General features: G+C 46.9%; 1 protein-coding gene and 1 long non-coding RNA gene across 2 annotated transcripts in view; both read right to left on the bottom strand.

The window, feature by feature from the left end:
- Positions 1-5,395: 5,395 nt before the first annotated feature.
- The window catches only part of LOC125943509 (uncharacterized), a 113,015-nt gene continuing 96,373 nt past the window's right edge, over positions 5,396-22,037 (bottom strand). The window contains exon 2 of the mRNA XM_049662860.1: positions 5,396-6,058. Coding sequence (XP_049518817.1) covers positions 5,396-6,058 — 663 coding nt within the window. The remainder of the gene's footprint in view (positions 6,059-22,037) is intronic.
- On the bottom strand, positions 11,625-12,732 carry LOC125942382 (uncharacterized). Its single transcript, XR_007465056.1, has 2 exons — positions 12,640-12,732; positions 11,625-11,758 (listed from the first exon to the last, which is right to left on the bottom strand). It is a non-coding gene; the product is annotated as an uncharacterized LOC125942382 (long non-coding RNA).

Below are 22,037 nucleotides of genomic sequence, written 5' to 3' on the forward strand. Positions count from 1 at the left end.
TCCGCGGCAGACGGTCTTGCGCCCGTTTTCCTGCACGATGATTGGTCGCCCTGCTGTTGCCCTTGGAAACGAGCGGAGCTTACGTTTTGCTTGTGTTTTGCTTTTTTGTTCGCGCCATTTTGCGCCTCGACGTATAGAGTACGTCGCACGCTAACATTGCACGCTGTTTCGTGCACTGTCTGCTAGCGCTATGTCGTGCTGCGGCGCATATAACTGCAGCAAGAAGCGTGATGATGGTTATGCAGTTTTATGATACCTTAAGAAAAGCGTGATGGCTTGCGCAAGAACCAGTGGCTGCACAACATTGGCCGAAAGAACTTTGTTCCGACAAGGAACAGTACTGTTTGCGAGGTAAGGCGCCTTCCTTATTGCTCCTATCAAAGCATCCCCTAATGCTGAATTTTTTCGATTCTTCTGGCCTGCTCATTGGCGTTTTTGTTGCGCCAATTTGTACGTTGCATAAAAATGGGGTTCTCCTGAATATGCTGAATATTCTGCTGGGACTCCATCACCTCGCACGTCGTCAACTGTTATTCAATCGGAAATGCAGCAATATAGATTGTGTTTTCCACTGAACAAATATATCCGAAGATACAGCCTCTGGAACACACTTTTCGTGATTGTTGGATCCTTTGCCTGTTTTACACAAAATCGGAATAGCAGCTGGTAGAGTAGCTATTTACAGTTTAGATGTGTGTGTCAGTCACTTAAATACAATTAATGCAGGGCCTGAAAAAATTAGTGGGAGGTATACCCGTGGTATTAAAGGTGATGAGCGCCAGCTAGTCCACATTTTAAGGCGAGACCCTTAGTTGGATATGTTTCAAGGTGAGCGTTTGAGGTAAAGAAAGTAACGTGACCTAATAATGGCTAGAAGCAAGCCACATCATGTCAAGCCGTGTATAATTGATTATTAAAGATTAGCAAAGTAAAATCATGACTGAATAATGATTGGATTAAGGTGGTTCAGGGTCGATTAAGGTGGATTAGGGTAAATAAGGAGGGCTAGGGTCGATTAAGGAGGATTAAGTTGGATTAGGGTGGTTTAGGGTAGACCAAGATGAAATAAGGAGGATTAGGGTGGATTAACGTCGAGTAACGTGCATGAAGGAGGATTAAGATGGATTAAGGTCGAATAAAGTGTATTAAGAAGGAGTAGGGTGGATTACAGTTGAATAAGGTTAATGAAGGTGTATTAGGGAGGATTAGGGTGCATTGAGGTGGATTAAGGTCTGTTAAGGTGTATTAAGGAGGATTAGAGTGGATTAAGGTCGAATAAGGTGCGTGAAGGTGGATTAGTGTGGACTGAGGTGAATTACAGTATATTTTACAAGACTCGCATTCGCGCCTCTTAGGCGATAGCTAAGGACACCTGGAAATCTTTTTCAGTTCTTGAATTTGCTTTGAACTGGGCTGGCATGCACTCGTGAGTGGGTGATGATTATTATTTGGTTTTCTCACGGATACAGGCACTGTGCAGAAGGCGATCGCGCACCCCTGCTGTTGACTTCTAGGCGGAGGCCGGGAATCTTCGCTTTAATAGCGAATGCGTTACAGTCACGTTTCTTCGGTTTTGTTCTGTGGGTAAACTTTTTTCATCCATGTAACACGAGCAGATGTCATTGTATCAATGCGCTCCGATTACGAAGGTTGAGCAATAAATACTGATTATGATTATGATGTAGCAATGCAGGGAATATTATGTAGGCAATAATGTTTAGCACTGCAGCGTATTAGCCACTTGTACTTGTATAAAGGACGTTTTATTCATCCTGCCTGAGTGATTAACTCTTCTATAAATGTTCTGGCTGCATTTAACTGAAGACCAATTTGAGCCGCGCATATTACAAGAACTTGGAAAAAAAGCTGAAGCCCAACGCAGTTCCAACAATTTTCTCCCACCTTCCTGTCGTGTAGCACAGGAGGCCCCCTCGACAGTGGCACGAACCTCAAACTGACAGTAGTAAGCGATTGCTGCTGCTTGCTCCTTATCCCGCCTCTAATAATTTCAGCTATAATGACCTCGGTCGCTTAACGACGCCGCCAACGACACTATGATCCTTTATGCAGACGCTGTCGCCACGGCATGCTAGCCCGTAATCTACAATGCGTCAGCAATTGGGCCCCCCGCTAATCAAAATCACAATTTTAAGTATCCTACTACATAATTTAACTTTATGTCTGTGTGAATTATCAAAATATCTTATCCAGAGGCGTTTCTTTTGCCTAAACATGTAGAATGCCTTCTCCCATAGGTATACCGACTATTTTTTAAGCTTCATTGACACCGACGCCTAAAAAATAATCGGTAAATACCTTTCCTCAGCTTCTGTTTTGTGGCCGATGAGTGGTTGCCGCCACCACTTCATGTCACTGAAATAGCGAAACCGTCTTATTCGATGCAGAAACCACAGCGCAAAAGCTACTTTGACATTGAGACAAACAAATGGACGGACCATGCACTCGCCAGGAATTCATTATGCGAAGGCACGCTGAATATAATACCTGCGGTGCACATGCGCGCACATGCAAGAAAAAAACTGCCAAACACAGAGCGATTTGCCACACGCAATACTCGATCGGATGCACAAAGTAAAGCAGCGTATCATGTGGCAGAAAAAAATAACTGGAGTATAGAACTCGCCTCAAAGCTCCATTTACATCAGTGTGTGTCATTCATGCGGCTTTAACATGAAACCAACCTCCCCATAAACGTTGCGTTCAGCATTCTCCATGCTGTTATCACCATTTTTCAAAATTTTCTACCCCACTGGGGCGCGAAACTGGCCCAAAATCATGCGCCTCCATCGAATTCTGCGGCCCTTCCGCGGGAGCCCAGGCGCAATAGCGTGCCGTGCGCAGCGCGCGCAGCCGGCGGGCGAGAATAATCGAGGAGGAAAGCGCGGCGGGGAGGAGAGTGTCGCTGCGTTCAAGTTATCAAGGGGCTTTATTTCTTGTCTAGGATTCTAGGTCATCCATCATTCGCCGTGACAGCTGCCCCTCCTTGCGATGTGTCTGCATTTATCGCCGAGCTTCATACACCCGCATCGCGAATCTTAAAAGTGGGGGTATATGGGTTCACGCACAGAAGTACGCCGATATCATTGGTCTCACAGACCTTTCACAATTGTACAGAATCAACACAATAAAAAAAAGAAATGCTTGCTGCTTTGCGTGTGAAAGTGATGGCTTTGGTCTTCACGGAATTGAAGGTGAGGATATTATTTTTGCACCAATTAGAAAAATAAAACAGGTCAGACTAATAATAATAATAATAATAATAATAATAATAATAATCAAATGTTCATTGTAGTGCCGAGCAACAGCTACAGAGCCTTCGTAATGGTGCACCTAAAAAGTAATACGCGGGTCAATATGTACAGAGAAGAGAAATGTGGTAGACAAAACAATTTGAGATAGAGAAACAAATAGGGAAACCAAAAACGAGGAGGCCGGCGTAAAAGGAAGTTGATCACACAAATGATTACCTCCATTGATACAAAACACAGGAAATGAACTCTCAGATATGTCAATATACAGGCAGAGTACTTATTCTTTTTTGGAGTCGAGCCGTAGGACAAGGACGGGCAGAAAATGTAGAATGTTGTCAGGTATACTTTTCCGGCACTCCGTTAAAAATGCAATTGATTACAGGGGCCAATTAATGCTCCATGAAAGTAATCGAGTAATTACTGTAAAGAAATGGACTTCATTTACGTTACTCTCCTCTCAACCCTTATCAAGATTGCAAAAACATAGTAAATTGAGCGAGCTGCCCTTGCTCTTCCAGTGTGTCCTCTGCAGCCCTTCGCAAGTAATTTATCTTCATTAAAACTGATTTTAAAAATTTCGTCGGCTACATTCCCTAGTTTTCATTTGAGGACGTCAGGCGCGAATATAAAAAGTTTCTCATGAGCGCGGAGCAGAAAAAAAGCGATGTTACAATCTACGAATATCTTCCCCACAAGATTGTTGTTACTGGATGCTCCATTGCTCGCGTCCACTGTGAAGCACAGCACTTTATTGTTGCTGGCGATCGGAGACGGTGATCCCCATAGACTCAATGAAGAGCTGAACACGCGGGGGGCCTGCGCGGTCGGGGGGGGGGGGGGGGTTCGGCATGATTTTTTCCGCCACGGATGCAGACACCTACGCCGAGACCAACGCCGACGCCGCATTTTCTGCGACACGGGGCACTTAACGCAATTGCGTTAAAAATCTTCCGTAGCTAATTCCTGGCAGCATCGTCCTAACTGGCCATCGCTGTCAAACCATAGCAACGCCAGTGCAAATCACCGGCCAACATTTAGTCGAACCCGCCGTGGTTCTTCAGTGGCTATGGTGTTGGGCTGTTGAGATCGAGGTAGCGGGATTGAATCCCGGCCACGGTGGCCGCATTTCGATGGGGGCGAAATGCGAAAACACCCGTGTACTTAGATTTAGGTGCACGTTACATAACCCCACGTGATCCAAATTTCCGGAGTCCCCCACTACGGCGTGCATCATAATCAGAACGTGGTTTTGGCACGTAAAACCCTATAATTTTAACATTTAGTGGAGTTCTATGACGAGGAAAGAAATACTGATAGCTTGTGTTTGACAGTTTCGAACACGAGTGGCACCCACCGAGACGCTTCTGTGCGGGCTTCGGTGCACAACACGAGAGGCTTCTTTGAGGGACCAACCGCGAGCCTTCTATTGTAGTTCCTGTCAAATTTACTGCGCTCAAAGCTGCGTAGCCTATTGCAGCTTGTCTCGTAAACAACTTGTTACATGTAACTGCTTACTGCTGGAAGTATTTCAAGTGCCGTAAGTGATACTCAGTAAAAAACTCGATTTATTGCAGGTAATTAATTAGCTGTAAATTGTTACGCACAAATCTGATTCGAGCATGTACCAGTGACACAAGTGGTCTGCTCGGAAAGACCGGAGCCAGCACATACCTTATGGCCCGAGCTTGTCGAGAACTTGGGTTGCCGTTGTATGTTCCATTGGTTATTGTGCGAGATAATTCAACCATGGAAACTGGCCAACGTCGGTAACGAAAACTATCGCTTTAATACAGATTTGAATGCACTAGAATGTAGCGCTGAGCTGGAAAGGAGCCACACGCTGCAGGCCACAGATCGATTCGCTCAATGCAATGAGAGGTCCAGTTGGTTCACTGAAAAGTTGTACTTCTGGACCGCCTGGAGCGGCGCGCGTCGACCGGCGACAAGGACGAATAGTGCTGCGAAACCGTGCAGCCTCCCGGACGTGCTTGGCCCACAGCGGCACACGACGAACTGCTCAGTGACTGCGCTGCAGGACATCAGGTCGGCCAGCACGCAGCAGCACTCGACCGTCGCAAACAGCTCCAGGACCTGAATCTGGCGCTGCCGCGGTGCACGGCGCATCATCGCGTCAGAGCCTGAGCCTCGGGAACGTCGATCCAGTTCTCGCGGAAGATGAGCGTGCCCATGGCGTCGCACCTGTCGAGCAGATTGCACAGCATGCTCACGCCCACGCTCGAGAAGCGCACGCTCACGCTCTCCAGCGTGTCGAGCGTGGTCACTGTGGAGCGAAGTGCGTTCATGAGGTCCCTGGTCGGGTAGTGCAGCAGGTAGTGGCAGAGCCTAGCGTGCCTCAGGTTGCCGCTAAGTTGGAGGTCGCCCCCGAACAGCTCTGGTCGTCTGCGTGACTCGTGCAGCTCCACGGACTCGATGGAGTAGTGCTGCATCAGCGGCCAGTGAACCAGAATGAACGAGCGCCTGCGCTGCATGTTGGAAGCCAAAGAAACCACGCGTCTGGCCAGGGCCAGCCGTCCTTCGCGTAGTTCGATCTTAATGACCCACATCGAGTTGTTCCATAGGGACAGCTCCGGAAGGTGGAAGCAGCCGTCGGCTGCGCTGGCCGTGAATGACTTGGCGAGGTCCACCCGGCGATGGCCCATCATGTTCCGCATGCAGCGAAGGTTGGAGACGAGCTGGTTGACCGACGGGCACACACTGGGATACCTGCCGACCAGGAACGCACCGGACTCTCGTAGGCGGTCCCTCCATGGTCCCATGTTGGAGGCCTGTGGAGAAACACCTGTCGTTCTCGTACTCCACTCTGCTCTTCACATAGCACATTGCTAATGCGTGGTTTCTGCCTCTTTAAATAGTAAGCGTGGCCAAGTAACATTGGAAAACGAGCCGAATATTAATCATGTATTTACAGAAAGTTAACGTGTGTCAAGTTCGTTGAAAAGTGCCCTGACTATACTGAGAGTGATGGCAGCTGGCCAATTGTTCGTGACGTCATAATGTGCATGCAGCTTCTCTACTTATATACTGCATCTGAAGTTAGTGAGGCATTGGCATGGAAACTACCCCTAGCTTCACCCAATCACGAACGAGAACCACGCGGATGTAAGTGACCTCCTTGAGTGAGCCCGAGAAAGTCAAAGCGCAGTCAACTCCTTCTCGGGGGTAGTTTCTGGTGCCTGAGAACGCCTCGTAGCCTGCCCTCCACTGTCATACAATTGTGCGACCCGACTTAGGGACATCAGAAACATCCATTTCCTTCAAGCACAATGTCAACGTCGTTTCCCAAAGCAAAAACCTCAGCTACATTTTCCCATTTACCTGTACTTATTCTACAACGAATGAATACCGGTATGTAAAGCTGCCGGCTTATGTTCTAGCTGTGAATATACCTGGTGCATTGGGGAAGCGTCACATTGCAGGTTAAGCCTTTCACTACACCAATGCATGGCGCTGCGTTGTTTATTCACGTACACCGGGTGTATGTTAAGTGAAAAAATACAAAGAAATGGCTACAATTAAGCTGTGTAATTCTGTATTTTCCCTTGCCCTGCTGTGACGTGATACGTTCTTCGCTTCAGCCGTGGTGATATACTTAAGTACTAACAGGATAAATTCAAAGGCGAACAAATACAAAGCTACTAGGCTACGTTATTGCGTTTGCAGCTTCAGATGCACTTTTAACATCGACCTAGTTCATGCACCGCAATGTAAATTGGGGTCGACAGTATGTTTAAACACCGGCTACACAACGACTACAGATATAACTTATTTGTATATAGTTACAAGAAAGGGTGTTCCGATTATTTTCTCTTGTTCGCACTTGCATTTATTGCGAAAAGTCATCCGCGTCTCGATGAATATTAATGCGGCTACCATTATAATACGGCTACCTCGATAGACACTCCTACCGGTGACCTGCGGCTGAGAAGGAGCGCCCGATATAGCTACTAAGCCAGCACGGCGTGTTAGAAAGCTTTTCTTTAGCGCATTTAGCCACGAAGTCGAGAGCAAAGGAAGGGCCTTACGCTTTCCTTGTAGCTTCGCCATCGAGTCAGGTGCATCGGCGTCATCCACCAGGTAGCTGGGCCGCCTCGAGGTTTGGACGCAGTACTGGGCGAAATCCCTGGAACCGAGCTGGATCGAGTGTCGCGTGGTTCACGCGAGCATCTGCGCGATTTTGATTATGATGATGATGATGCTGAAGCCTCAATTAATGGCACAAACCCACTGTGCAGTATAGGCAACGATCCGGGTGGTAATATCATGGAAAAATGAAATAAATTAGTTACATATATATATATATATATATATATATATACGCAAGTAATAAAAAAGGTAAACAAATGAAAAATCGAAGCTTATAAATAAACCTATGATAAATTAAGTTAAGAACTGCATAATAAGGTAGTCTGCCTTGCGTACATAGAAATAGTAACATGAACTTAATAATTAAAGAAATAAAGTATGAGATATGTGTAAAAATGAGCAAGTTCAGCTTTGACAAATAATAATACTATTATCATATCTGTGAAATTGTGTTTTTACTCTTTGAAGTTCCTTAATTTATAATTTATGGAAGGAGAAATAACCCAATCATGGAAAACGCGAAATATAAATAACGCAACATTTTTGTGTTACAAAGGAAATTATAGAAGGTGCGGCAAGTGTTCGTGTGGATGTATCCGAATACCGTTGCTCCAAGCGAAGGTATAGCAGTACTGCATAAAGTCAGTCCTAGCTATTGAAGCGGAATTTGGAAACCGCCGACACGATAATAAAATGTGATCGACGGATTCCGGCTCATTGCAGAGGTAGCATAACTGGGACACCATCGTCGGTTCAAAGAATAATTTAGATGCATAAAGTCTGTAAATTCTGCTAATGAGAGGCTTTTTTTGTCTTCGGTCAATGAAAACTGCTTATATCTGGCAGCAGTGATGTGGTAGTAGCCGGCAGCACACATATCACCGGATCTTTTAAAGAAGCTCGTGCTAAAGAATCGGCTATTTCATTAAGATGAATGTCACGGTGGCCTGGTACCCATACTAAATGAACTAAACTTAAGTGGGGAGGAGCTAATGTATAAAACGATTTCAAAAAATTCGAATTTGTAAACGCGTTGAGCGCGCTGCACACAAAAAGAGAATCTGTGACGATAACACATTTTGTAGCATGAAGGGGTAACATTTGCAAATCAAGAACTATTGACAGAAGTTCGACAGAAAAATTGATGCGTAGTCGGGTAGGCGAATGCAAAGAAGTCGTACTTTCTCCCGAAAGCGAAGCATGGATGGCGATAGCAAATTAGTAGCTATACGAAGTTGGGATCGTAGTTTTATCGGCCGTATAAAGTTGTTTGATATTTACTAACTTAATAAACAAGCACGGTGTTACGCGCGCACAGGGAAACAGGACCACATATCTCTCGATGACCGCGGAAACTCGTCAGAACGCTGGAGTGAGAAAGTGCGCTAGTGGCTGCGGGCAAATTGATCGTCGCGCCGTCTCTCGCTTCAACGCGAACTAAACGTCGAAAGCACAGCGCATGCGAAACTACCGACACTCGGCGCATGCACTTTGTCCCCATCGCAATTCGCTTTCGCTTTGAAAATGAGGCCCCCGCGGGTTTACACTGCGTCCACATCGCAGATCGCTTTCAAGATACGGCGCGGGAGCCGAACGCACCCCCCCCCCCTCAGCGTCTCCATCGCGTCCTCACCGAGCCTGACGCGCGAACGAATACCGCACGTTTCCGCCACCTTCCTCTCTGACGTGCGCGAGATTACGCTGCAGTTGCCATCTCAACCTCGAACACTTTCAATTGCACACACGGGTTGGCGTGCGGCGAAGATTTTATCGCTGGTGGACTTTATACGGAACCGCACGGCGACAGTGACGGCAAAAATGCGCACGGATTGTCCATATTATTGGTATCGCAATAAAAGACCAAACGAGGGTTGGTGAGTAGATTTCCATGCCTGCCTTCTCTTCACTCCACTAAGCATCAGTCGATGTTGCATTTATTGGGAAATGGGCCAAATAACCTTGTGAGGTGCTTCAAAACGAGGTGCTTCCACCGTGCAGGCACATCACGTTTACGCAAAGACCCTTCATCGCGATGCTAGTTGTATAGAGCATTTCAGTTTATGCCTGCACCCATCCGTTAAAATGCCCAGCTCGCCTGCGGTTACCGGAATAAATACCGGAGATGCTTGCGGCTGCGACAGAACGCTCGCAACGCACACTGCTTGGATAGTTCTCGCGGGTGATCGATTGCCAAGCTGCTATTGGAGATGCTGGAGACTATGGTTGGAGAAATCTCGCGCGCTGGCTCGACGATAACTGGAAGTAGACAACATCACGTCACCTTATGACGCAGAGCTAGTGAAAGCGGAGCTTAGCCCCGAGCCCTCGGAGAATGAGTTGAGGAGAAAAAGCATGGCTAGGGAGGAGGGAAACTTGTAGTCGTTCATGGCTCTCTTAAGACGAGACGCTCCACTTACATCGTTGCGCTAATGTTTTACTGTAGCTGTAACATACGAGTCTACAATATTTGTGTCACCGTTTCAGGAACCCATCAAGGGCTTCATCGTCCACGGCTACATGATAAAAAGTAAACGACTGATATTTTGTTCTAAGTCGCCGACAGGAGAGGCGAGAAATATTCCAGGCCTGTAAGTTTTTCGTCAGGACGGAAGAGGTTGTTTCTGTACTCAACTTAGAAAAATAAAGTCGCTGTTTCGGCCGAAAGGCGAAGCATCGATTGTGATAGTGAATTAGTGGACAGCTGTGCGAAGCAAGGATAGTAGTTTTATCTGCCGTATCACCGTGTAAACATAGACATGCTCGCTAAATTAACAAGCATGGTGTCCCGTGCGCCGAAGCAAACATGAAGGCATCGTACTCGATGACCGCATAAACTTGCTGTCAGAACGCTGGAGTAAGGGCGGCAGCAGCAGTGAGCTGGCGCTCGCATCAACGCGAACGAAGCCGCGAAAACACGGGGCAGGGAGGAAGGACTCTGCCCCCACGGCAGATGGCTGTCAAGAGACAGCGGCCTGGGCGGGCGCGCGCGCGCGGCGTAGAACGCCTACTGTACCCTTCCTTCCCCAGGAGCCTTGCGGCCCCGGCGGCGTGGTTCTATTTGCACCCAAGGCCAGTGCTCAACCGCTGGCGCCCCCATGCGCCGCTCGCGCGTACCATTTTTCAAATGGTTACTTTCGCCGAGGGCGCTCGAACGCAATAATATGATTCGCATGAATGCCTGTTCTGAACGCGTGGCTGTATGGCATAGTCTACGCTGCGCAGGAAGCTCCGCCGGACTGGATGCCATTTTTGGACGCATGTGTGTGTTTTGCCCGAGTCTTAAATGTGTAGTGATGTCCGCACTGTAATATACCTTCAGTTTTATTTTCCATGCACTAAAGGAAAAAAAAGTGGCTGTATGGCATAGTGCTTACGACACTCGCTTAGGGACCTGCCGTGCGTGGGTTCGAATCCCGCCTCGGCTGAAAACTTTTTTTTTCTTTGTGTCACCATTTTTTTCCTTTCTGTTTGGCGGTGCGGTCGGTTGAACTCCGGTGCCATGGCGGCAGCCGTGGTGCCGGGCGCCGACGCGAAGCGGCGGTCGTTGGGGTGTTGCTACGCAGTGCTACGCAGTGCTATAGTGAGATTATATTTGGATCATCAAAACACAGCCACAGTTGTGCCTAGTCACCCCCAGTACAGCGTGTTCTCCGTTCCAGTGGCAGCGGCTAGCACGGCCGCCTGAATCGGCGCGCGCCGATCCAGGCGGCCGTGAGGCTAGAAACATGGTACGCCCGAGCGGCGCATGGCGGCGCCAGCGGTCGAGCACTGGGCTTGGGCAGGCCCCGGAAACTACGCTGTTTTTTTACACGCGAATTGCAGCGCCATTCATGAGATGGATGCGGAACCAAAATCGCTCTTCCTTTTTTTTTCTTGTCAACCCTATGTCAACTTTGTCGTTTCTCTCTCGCCTTCAACTATCGGCGGCGCGGCCCGCGCTCGTCGTCGGCCGTGCTGATAACGGCCAAAACGGCAGACATTTTTTTCAGGCATTATACCATAGAGAAAGGAATTCAACAAGAGGGAACACTCCCATAGGGCCCAGCGGCCGAATTGACGGCAGCGTGCCAAGCGGTCGGCGTCAACTACTTCCGGTTTCGGTTTCGGGCGCGCGTATTTTGAACGCAAGCTATAGCACTCCGACTGTGCCCCCCCCCCCCCCCCGTTTTTTTCTCTTCGTGCAGATTATTTAGTAAAAATGATTGCGAATCTGTGCCACGTGCAATTTCACAAAGTAGACGCAAGACCTTTTGTGCAATGAGGAAATATTTATTTGGCTCTATATAAAAGCTCGTTCCGCGCTTTTTGTGCATTCATACAACGTTGTGACCCCAGCAGGTAAGGCAGTAGTTCCTGTATGAAGCTCCACCGGACGGCACCAGCTGAAAAAACGTTAATTACAAGCATGTTACATTTACAAGCACGTCACAGCATGTTAAAAGCATGTGTCATTTTGATATTTAAACATAGGAAAACTGCATCTAGAGGCGAAACGTGCGAAAGCGGTGAATGGGCGGGGCTGCATTACAAACAAAAGCAATTCGCTTTTACATACATGGCGTAGAAAATACCCGACTCATCCCAGACAATACCATAAAATATCAAACATCCGATTTCCAAGCGTTCCCCCATTTCCGGGCATTATTTCGTGCACTGTGGCAGCACAAATACACGGGCGACTTCGCGTTTCCAAAACTTGGCCTCGGGCGACGCGACGGTACGCCACATACATAGAGACGCACGCATCAGGCACTCAAGACAAATGCGTGGGTGCAATGCCCTTTTTCAGTCCTTTAGAAGACGGAATTTTCGAATTACAAGTTTCTGATATGTTCGCCGGCGTTATCTTTCGCGCGTTCTGCCGGCGCCAGCAGCATACCCCATGTTATCACTCTTGGCAATCGCCCATCGCGTTTTCAACAGGCGTGAGTACAGAACGAAGGTATATGTTGTTGCGGAGCCACACAAAACATCACAGACTTGTCCCTCTAAGATTCATTACACGCCAAACTAACTTTATCACAACGGCCGAGCTGCTTATCGCTAACTGCGTCACAGCGCGCTGTGCGGCCAGTGTGGCTCAAAAACCGAAATAAGTTACCATAATTCCCTAGGAAGCGTCGGAAACATGTCTCAGCACGACTCATTAACTCAAATTAACTGCGCCAGGATGGCCGAGCTGTTTTTCGCTAACTGCGTCTTAAGTCTCGGTCCCGTGCCGTAAGCCTAATTGTGTCGTAGACTGTGAAACAAGATTTCTCACCTTGCCGTAGTCCAATAGTGCAGTGGTGTCTTGCCCCAGTGCAGAAGGAACGCAAGAATACGCCGAGAGCCCAATAAATCAGGTTACATAAAAAAAAGAGAGAGAGACCGACGGGTCGCCGCGCGCGAGCGTTCAAACGCACGCGCAGCCATCCCCGCTGGCTTCGGGGGAGTGTCTGGCGGATGACGCATGTATCTGGCGCGTCATGGACCTGTGGCTAGGTAAGGCAAGGAAAATAAGGCCCGGATTCAGAAATGCTCCTAACCTTAGACCGTTTCCCTACCTTACGGAAGGAGTCCTTCATGCTACCTAAACGTTAGGCGCCCTCAGAAGGCCATCGCGAATTCTAAAAGCTTCCTTTTACCTTCCCTGCGGAAGGAGCGCCTCACTAAAGTCCCTAGATATTTTTTTTGCTTAAAATCTAGGGACTTTACGCCTCACCAAAGGAAGTGGAACGTTACAGGCTTCTGGTGTTGAGATTACTTACGAAAATATGCAAAATATTTCGAATGAATGGCCAAAGTAAACTTCCGGCGCTGTTAGAATTGCATTTCTACTTCTGTATAAGGGCATAAATACCATTTCTTTCGTCAATGACGTAAAAGTAGCTCAAAAATGATGCACATGGCAGGAAAGCAAGCTCAGCCTAGCAACTTTGGCAGCATCTGACAGTTCGGTTGGTCAGGCGTCGCTTTCTTTTTCTTTTTGGCCGGCGTTTTGTTTCGTGCGTGTGTGTGTATTTGCCATGCCGGGTAAAACTTATTTCACGGAGGAAGAAAAATTGGCTGTGGCTTAACTCAGTTATGCCTGGGTGTGCGTAGCTAGAGGTACGGTTAATCTTATTGTTTAGCTTGGTTCTCTCTACAGTTACGTCTTTTTCATTTAGCTTCGTACGTCTGAATGTTTAGGTTTGGTTGTCGCAAAGCTTAAGTTCATTTATACGCAAAACGTTTTAGTTTTCGCGGCAAAGAATTTAAAAAATAAATCAATGCCTGTTAACTTAGGGCCGGATTCTGAAACGCTCCTTTCCTTACTAAGGACGTCTTACACGCTGTAAGGCGACCTGGAGTCAATTCTGGAACGTCCCTTACTAAGGGGCACTAAGTTAGGGCCTCCTTGGTGCTTCCTCACGCTTAGGAAGCCGGCATGCTACCTTTATGCTTCCTAACCGCGCTCCTCTACCTGAACGTATGCTTCTCCGCAGGACTTTTCACGCGGTACGCTCGGCTTTGATAGGTGCCGTGCGCAGCCAACGCCGCGGCAGCCAGCCGCCGTGTATTGACGTCCAGTTTGGCTCCGCAGACTGCGCTTTGTGCCATTTCTTTTGTGATTCCGTTTTTCTTTGAAAAGCGAGCGGCGAGAATGACGGCCTTGCGATATTTATCCGAAGACGATAGCTTCGAAAGCTATGCAAGGTTTCTTCGGCGTGCAAGTGAACTTCTTTACGGGACTGTGTACAAGCCTCCGCCGTTGACTCCAGTCTGGCATGTGATTGACAGGCATTATCCACTGGAACACTACAACGAAGTGGAGTTTCTAGCCCGGTATCGTTTTTCCAAGCGAGCTGTTGCAACCATACTGACAGAGCTGCAACTGCTTTGTAACACTGACAACAGAGGAGCACCGCTACCTGCTCTGTTGAAGGTCCTCATCGCACTGCGTTTTTACGGAACGGGTGCCATGCAAACTGTTGTAGGGGACCTTGTGTGTGTATCCCAACCCTCTATATGCCGATGCATTTGAGATAAGACACAGCTGATATGCCTACGTCGGTACCCAAGTACGTTCGGCTGCCAGACGCCAGTGAAGCGAGGTCAGTCATGACTAGGTTCTATGACATTGGAGGAGGATTCCCCGGGGTTACTGGGTGCATAGATTGTACTTATATACCCATTAAATGCCCCGGTGTAGACGACGCAGAAGAGACGGAGGAAGAACGAGCGGCACGCCCCGAGAAGCGTCGTAAGTACGAAGTGGCCAGGCGAATGGATTCAGATGAGGATAGCACCCGAAACGTGTTCAAGTCACTGGACGACAACCCCTTATCCTCCCGCCTCACCGACCATCGGGCCGTCTTTGTGGCAATTGAGAAACAACAAGATGAAGACTTTCACAATAAATACGTCACCATTTAATAATGTCTAGTCTTTAATATAACCATAACTTAACGAGAGGTAACAACCAAACCTAAACATTCAGACGTACGAAGCTAAATGAAAAAGACGTAACTGTAGAGAGAACCAAGCTAAACAATAAGATTAATCGTACCTCTAGCTACGCACACCCAGGCATAACTGAGTTAAGCCACAGCCTATTTTTCTTCCTCCGTGAAATACGTTTTGCCCGGCATGGCAAATACACACACACACACGAAACAAAACGCAGGCCAAAACGAAAAAGAAAGCGACGCCTGACCAATTGAACTGTCAGATGTTGACAAAGTTGCTAGGCTGAGCTTGGTTTCCTGCCATGTGCATCATTTTTGAGCTATTTTTACGTCATTGACGAAAGAAATGGGATTTATGCCCTTATATAGAAGTAGAAATGCAATTCTAACAGCGCCTGAAGTTTACTTTGGCAATTCATTAGAAATATTTTGCATAATTTCGTAAGTAATCTGAAAACCAGAAGCCTGTAACGTTCCACTTCCTTTGGTGAGGCGTAAGGTCCCTAGATTTTAAGCAAAAAAAATATCTAGGGACTTTAGTGAGGCGCTCCTTCCGCAAGGAAGGTAAAAGGAAGCTTTTAGAATTCGCGATGGCCTTCTGAGGGCGCCTAACGTTTAGGTAGCATGAAGGACTCCTTGCGTAAGGTAGGGAAACGGTTTAAGGTTAGGAGCATTTCGGAATCCGGGCCTTAAGTTCACTTTCTTTTTTTTTTCGATGCTAGCGGCAGCTAACGTTCGGTGTCAAAAGTATAGCGTGACATATGGTGACGTGTTTCCTGTTGCCAGTTTTTGCCGAGTGTCCCCTCTTGTTGAATTTCTTTCTCTATGATTATACGGTCAGTTTTTCGCCTTCCGTGCTAGCAGTGTGGTCCATGGGGTAACCTACCGTTGCACGTTTGTCGGCTTTTTTTTCCGCCATGTCTCGCAACTGTCGCTGTTCGTGTGTGGTTCCGTGGTGTACGAACACATCAAGACGAAGTGAGCCATGCGACGTGAAATTCTACAGCGTCCCTAAAAACAACAGGTGAGCACCGTGCTGTTTACTTCCCGGTTTAGATTTGTGATAGTAATTGTGCGCAGTCGTACATGGCTGTCCGATGGTGAGGCAGCAGTTGGCTGATTTAAATTAAATTATGGGGTTTTACGTACCAAAACCACGATCTGATTATGAGGCACGCCGTAGTGGGGGACTCCGGAAATTTATACCACCTGGGGTTCTTTAACCTGCACCTAAATCTAAGTACACGGGTGTTTTCGCATTTCGCCCCCATCGAAATGCGGCCGCCGTGGTCGGGATTCGAGCCCCCGACCTCGTGCTCAGCAGTCCAAGACCATAAGATGGCTGATTTGAAAACACCACAACGATGCAGTAAATCGTTATGTCAACAAGCAGCGAACATAAAGCTCCTGATAAGTATAGTACCACCTGTTCGTATCGCAAGGAACACGTGTGTAGGTGTGCGCTTTGCACTTATTTCTATCTATTTGGTCGCGATCATTTAAAAATGCGTTTCTGGGAATTAAGGTTGACATATCACAACTAGTACTCTGCCGTGATGCGAAACGAGTTCTGTTTTGCATGTTCAAACTGCGATGTTATAATTTATGATCTTCACTGTTCTTCAGGATCGAAGCGTTTTTAACCTACGCTGGAAGGATGGACCTAATGGGTTTGCCCAGAGACAAGGTCAACAACCGCAGAATATGCTCGGTGCACTTCACGGAGGTGGATTTTATGGACCGAGCGAAACTCAGCACGTGAGAAGCTATTCTGCGCATTGGCCATTAGATCAATTACAATAAATGTTCTTTACATGTGCGTACACGGAACACCATCCGCGTTTTGTTGCATTCTATAGTGTGTGGCACTGTCTGCTCCAATTCTGGTTTTCGCAAACGAACACAATAAAGTGAGTCCAATAAACTGTTGTGTTGTAAGTGCAATTAATTTTTAAATATAATTTGGGCAAATGTTGGCTTGATACTAATAATGAACGGCACTGCGTGCATGAAAACGCAAAAATAATCCACTGCGCACAAGCACGCAGCACGAATGCACGAATGGCACGGCCGGACAGGAGAGGAGCGCGGAGCGCGCGCTTCGGTCCGGCGGTGCGTCTGATAACGCCCGCGACAAAAAAAAAAAAAAAAAAAGAAAAAAAAGAAAAAAAGCGCGCCGCGCACAGCTAAAGCAATAAAGAAAAGAGCATTGCGCGTGGCATGAGGGGAGGGTTAGGCGAGGCTTGCGAGGAGGAATAGGAAAGTCAAGAGGGTAAGGAGAAAAGAGCGGAACAACGTTGTCATAAAAAAAGGAAGAAAAAAAGTGATTTAGCGAAAAGGGGAGGGTAAAAAAAATTGCGCCGGTTTCCATTCTTTTTTTTTTTCGCCACCGTAGTACCGTCATCCATCCTCTAGGGCCTAACTGAAGTGCGCCTTGGCGCTAGCGTCGACTGAGCGTCTGCTATACAAGAACCAAAGGGAGGTATAGGAAGATTCACCCCCCCCCCCCCCCCCCCCCCTTGGCTTGGGCGCAAATAGAAATACGCGCCCCGGCGGGCTCGCGCGGCCGCTCGGGTCGCCCAAGGTAGAATCCCGCCCCCCTCCCTACCCTCCCTGTGGAGCGTTGCGCGTCACTGGAAGAAGTAGCGCTTCTTTCCCGCTTCCTTCCCTTGCGTGCGCGAGATTAAGCCGCCATCGCCGGCTCACCCTCGCACGCTTGGCTCGCACATACACCATACGCGCGGCGACGATTTTATCGCCCTTGGACTTTATAAGGAACAGACTTGAAAAGCTCCAGTTAGTCGCCTGGCCAGGTTACACAATTCTCATGTATGCACATGTTTTTCACGCCTTTCACAACGAAAGAAATGTTATTTTCCGAAAAAAGGGCTCGAACATATAAAGCATGGGTACTGACTGGGCCATGCTGCGAGACTATAATAATAACAATCAATCAAATCAATCAATCAATCACATATTTACCGTGCCCAGAAACAACCTTAGGTTCTCAGTGCTAGCGCGAAATGATAAAACACTTAAACACCGAAACCTACAAAACACTATTGTCACTCTTTAATTCCATGATATTTGCCGGCTACATTCCGTCCGCCTGGAAACAAGCAATAATCATTCCAATATTAAAAAGGCGGCAAGGACCCGACTTCGGTACGCAGTTATAGGCCTATAGCCTTGACAAGTTGCCTATATGAGCTGTTTGAGAAAATTGTTAACCGGCGCTTCCTTAATTTTCTTGAAAGTAACAAACTATTAGACCCCTACAGTGTGGTTTCATCAGCACTTCTTTTTGTCAGTAGTTGTTGATATGGAGAAGGCATATAACACCACGTGGCGTTTCGGAATTCTCCGTGACCTGGTTGGAATGGGAATCCGAGGTAATTTTATGAAGGCCATCCAAAGTTACCCGTCTATCCGCACATTCCGTGATAGAATTTTTAACGTCCGATCTCGTCCATTTACACAGGAATCGGGCCTACCACAAGGTGGTGTGCTTAGCTGCACTCTATTCATTGTAAAAATGAAGTCTCTCCATCCTGTCATGCCACGTACAATGTTTTAGTCTGTATATGTGGATGACGCACAAATAGGTTTCAAGTCATGTAGTATTTCTATCTGTGAGCGACATGTACAGCTTGGACTAAACAAATTATCGAAGTGGGCTGATGAGAATGGATTTAAACTAAATCCGCAAAAAAGCACCTGTGTTCTCTTCTCGAACAAGAGTGTTATATATTACCTGACCCCGCTATTTATCTTAATCGACAACAGCTACTCGTAAGCCATTGACATAATTGACAGTCTAAAATGAGGCCCAAAAATTTAACATTTATCCCCGACTTGAAATCTCTGAAAGCGAAGTGCCTGAACACAATGAATCTACTGAAGATCTTGTCCCGTACATCTTGGGGAAGTGAGAGAAGGTGCTTGTATAAAAGTCTGATATGGCTGCGCCTTGACTACGCAGCCATAGCCTACTACGCCTATTGCTTTGAAAATGATAGATTCCGTTCACCAATTGGGTAACCGTCTTTCTACAGGTGCCTTCAGGACTAGTCCTGTTGAAAGCCTGTACGTTGAGTCCAACGAGTGGTCTCTAGATCTCCAAAGGAAATATTTGGCTCTCACCTACACCCTGAAAGTTAAATCAGACATTCAGCATCCCTGTCATTCTACCATTAGCGACATCTCCTCTGTCCGGCGGTTCCGTAACCGCCTAGCCATGCAGCCTCCTGTGTCCGTCCGGTTCGAAGCAATGTCAGAAAAACAGGGTGCCTCTTCTAGAGAATGTACTAATGGCTCCTACTCGGTGTGCATCGCCTTGGGAGTGGCAGACTATTCAGTGTGCCATCTCTTTCATAAAAATATCCAAACAAGCACTTGAGGCCCATATACATACGCACACTGTCTTGAACTTCAGGAGAAGTATTCCTGTGCCGAAGTTTACCCAGATGCTTCGAAGTCTCCAGCTGTTGTTTGTCACGCAGCTCTCGGATCCGCATTTTCAACGTCTGGGCACAAGTATCTTTACAACGGAAGCGAACGCTATATTCTCGGCTATTCATCACATTAGGCTCACAAATGTCGCTAGGGCTAATATGTTCACAGACTCATTAAGTGTAGTCAGAGCCCGAATTAGTTTACGAAAACACAAGAACTCTGTTTTAATGAACTGTACAGCTTGTTGTGCTACGCATATATGTACAACCAAGTAATTGTCTTCTGCTGGGTATAAAGGTATACCATTATACAAAGGTATAATGGCAATGTAGCTGCTGACGAAAACGCTACGTCAGTAAACTTTAGCGACACAGATGGAAATATCCCAATCCCTGCCACAGACCTAAAGTATTTTCTACGCCGTAAGATGAGGAAGCATTTTCAAGGACGGTGGGATACCCAAGTGATGGCTAAGCTACACTTGATAAAATCAAAACTAAGAAACTGGATAAGTGAGAAACCGGCACCGTACAAGGAAGTACTCGTTTGCCGATTGAGATTAGGACACATGGTACTCACGCTTACCTCTTGACTGGGGTAGGGGGGGGGGGGGGCTCCTACCTCTAGTAAGTGCGGCAATAATCTAACAGTCCTCCACGTTCTTATTGAATGCCCTGTAATAGAAGCAGCGAGGAAAAAAGGCGAAAGCTAGCAGTCAGCCGCTCAAGGCTTAAGACACAGCGAAGCTGGCCGATTTGATAGCGTTTTCTTGGCTGTAGCAATGTTGGCTCACGATGCTGTAGCTATACCCGGGATCTTGTCTCCGCTGTCTCTTGTTCTCCCTTTCCCTGGCCGCGTATTGTGGATCTGCTCGTCGCTGCCGTTGCCGCTCTCGTACAGGGGCAAGCCTCGCGTCCTGAATCGCCGCTTCTTCTTCGGGAGTACGTACCATCTTTGTACGGCTTACATAGCCGTTGCTCGCTGTCGGCGCTTGTGCAGTACACAAGCGGTAGGTTGAGCCAGGTGTTCTGGAAGCTGTGGCGTGCTGGTTGCCATGGGTACGGCGTGGCTGGCTTTCTGTGAAACACCATACATTTTACGGCTAGCTTCAACAGCTTCGCTGTTGAAAGTATTTCCATTCTGCATATCGCGAAAATGTATCTCTCCACCCGGGGTTTTTTTTAGCAATGAACCGCTTTTAATTCTTAAGATGGTCTTACAGTTCTTAGCTGAAACCGACACCCTGAAAACCATTTGGCCAGTTAATTTTTCGCAGATGATTAACACCCTTGTATTCAAGGGCTTTCTTGAAACTCTGGTGTGCCTGTTACATTTTGTTTTGTCATTTGTTTATAACTAAACCAAATTGCCATAGCCCACATCACTAAGCAGTCAGTATCATTATTTCAGTAGTTACATGTTTTACGCCATTTACGGCGACAGTCTTTAGACCCTTTTACAGCCATGTAACATCTACCATGAGGAATTTATTGTCCACGCCATCCACAATTCCGCGATAGCATTACCATTTGTCATAGCGCCCTTTGGCCATGCCTGGCCCTTGCGCCATAGAACACTACACATCATGATCATAACGAGAAAAAAAGCTACAGGAGAACTTAAATAAAAAATACAATGAATAAAAAGAACAATTATCAAAAGATGTGTATACATAAAATGAGTGTACATTAAGAAGAGCGTACACAATCATTAAAACGGGCAATTATAAAAAAAACAGTACAGAAAACAAAGTGCAAGGTAATATAAAAGAAAAAGGAGGATAAAGGCAGTTGAAGAATCTGTGAACCTATGACACAACTCAAAGCTCGGAAAAGGACACTGACAGTGGGTTATGGAAAATATCGAGATCATGAAAATAAGCATTATAATAAGATTCATTAATCTGTGGCACACAAACGTTTGTGGACGGTTGTGTGTTGGTTATGACACGCATGAATAAAGGAAATATCTATGCTCTGTGGTGATCTTGCGCTGAATACGAAACATGATAGAAATGAGGAGATCGGGGCAGGTGAGGATACCCTGAAGGAGTTTGAAAAGGAAGAGAAGGTATGTGCGATTACATCGGTATGAAGTAAGGGCAATAACAATAATTCATCAGCGTTAGAACAAGGTGTAGTGTCAGTGTTAGCAAAGCGTGATGATATGTACTTAGAAACATTTTCTGGGTCCGATTTATAATATCTTTGTTGTATCAAGAAATGACATTCCCGACGCACGACACGTATTCTAGTTCAGGAAGGCCGACTGTTGTGTACAACTTACGGAACAGTGAACGAGAGTTGAATTCTTCCGATATTCTGCAAATAGAGCCAAGAGAGCCCATACCACACATTGCACCGCGTTTAGTATGAGCGGAAAAGGTTGCATCAAAAACGACCGCCGTTTTACTTAGTGAACCCATATTAGCGTGAGCGAAGTTTCTCTAATTTCTGCCGTCATTATTTATCTAATTATTCTCTTATCTCTTAGCTAAATCTGTACCTTAATAACTGAGTAATTGTGTTAGTCTAATTTTATCGCCTATTTTATTTTGCAAACTTGAACATAGCACAATTACGTATATTATTAAATACACTCCTCGCCACGCTACACTTGTGTGAGTGGGCACAAGTAAAGCGCGCAGCGCCGCCCGCCTATTTTTGTTAAAGCCCCTTGATAATTCTAAAGTACCGCCACTCTTTGTACTCTGCCGTCGGCACGCGACCTCCTCGCCTCCTCTTCGCCTCCTCCTCGCCACTCGTGAGTCCCCTCC

Source organism: Dermacentor silvarum, chromosome 1, assembly GCF_013339745.2.
Source record: "Dermacentor silvarum isolate Dsil-2018 chromosome 1, BIME_Dsil_1.4, whole genome shotgun sequence".
In the NCBI taxonomy this organism is placed as follows: domain Eukaryota; kingdom Metazoa; phylum Arthropoda; class Arachnida; order Ixodida; family Ixodidae; genus Dermacentor; species Dermacentor silvarum.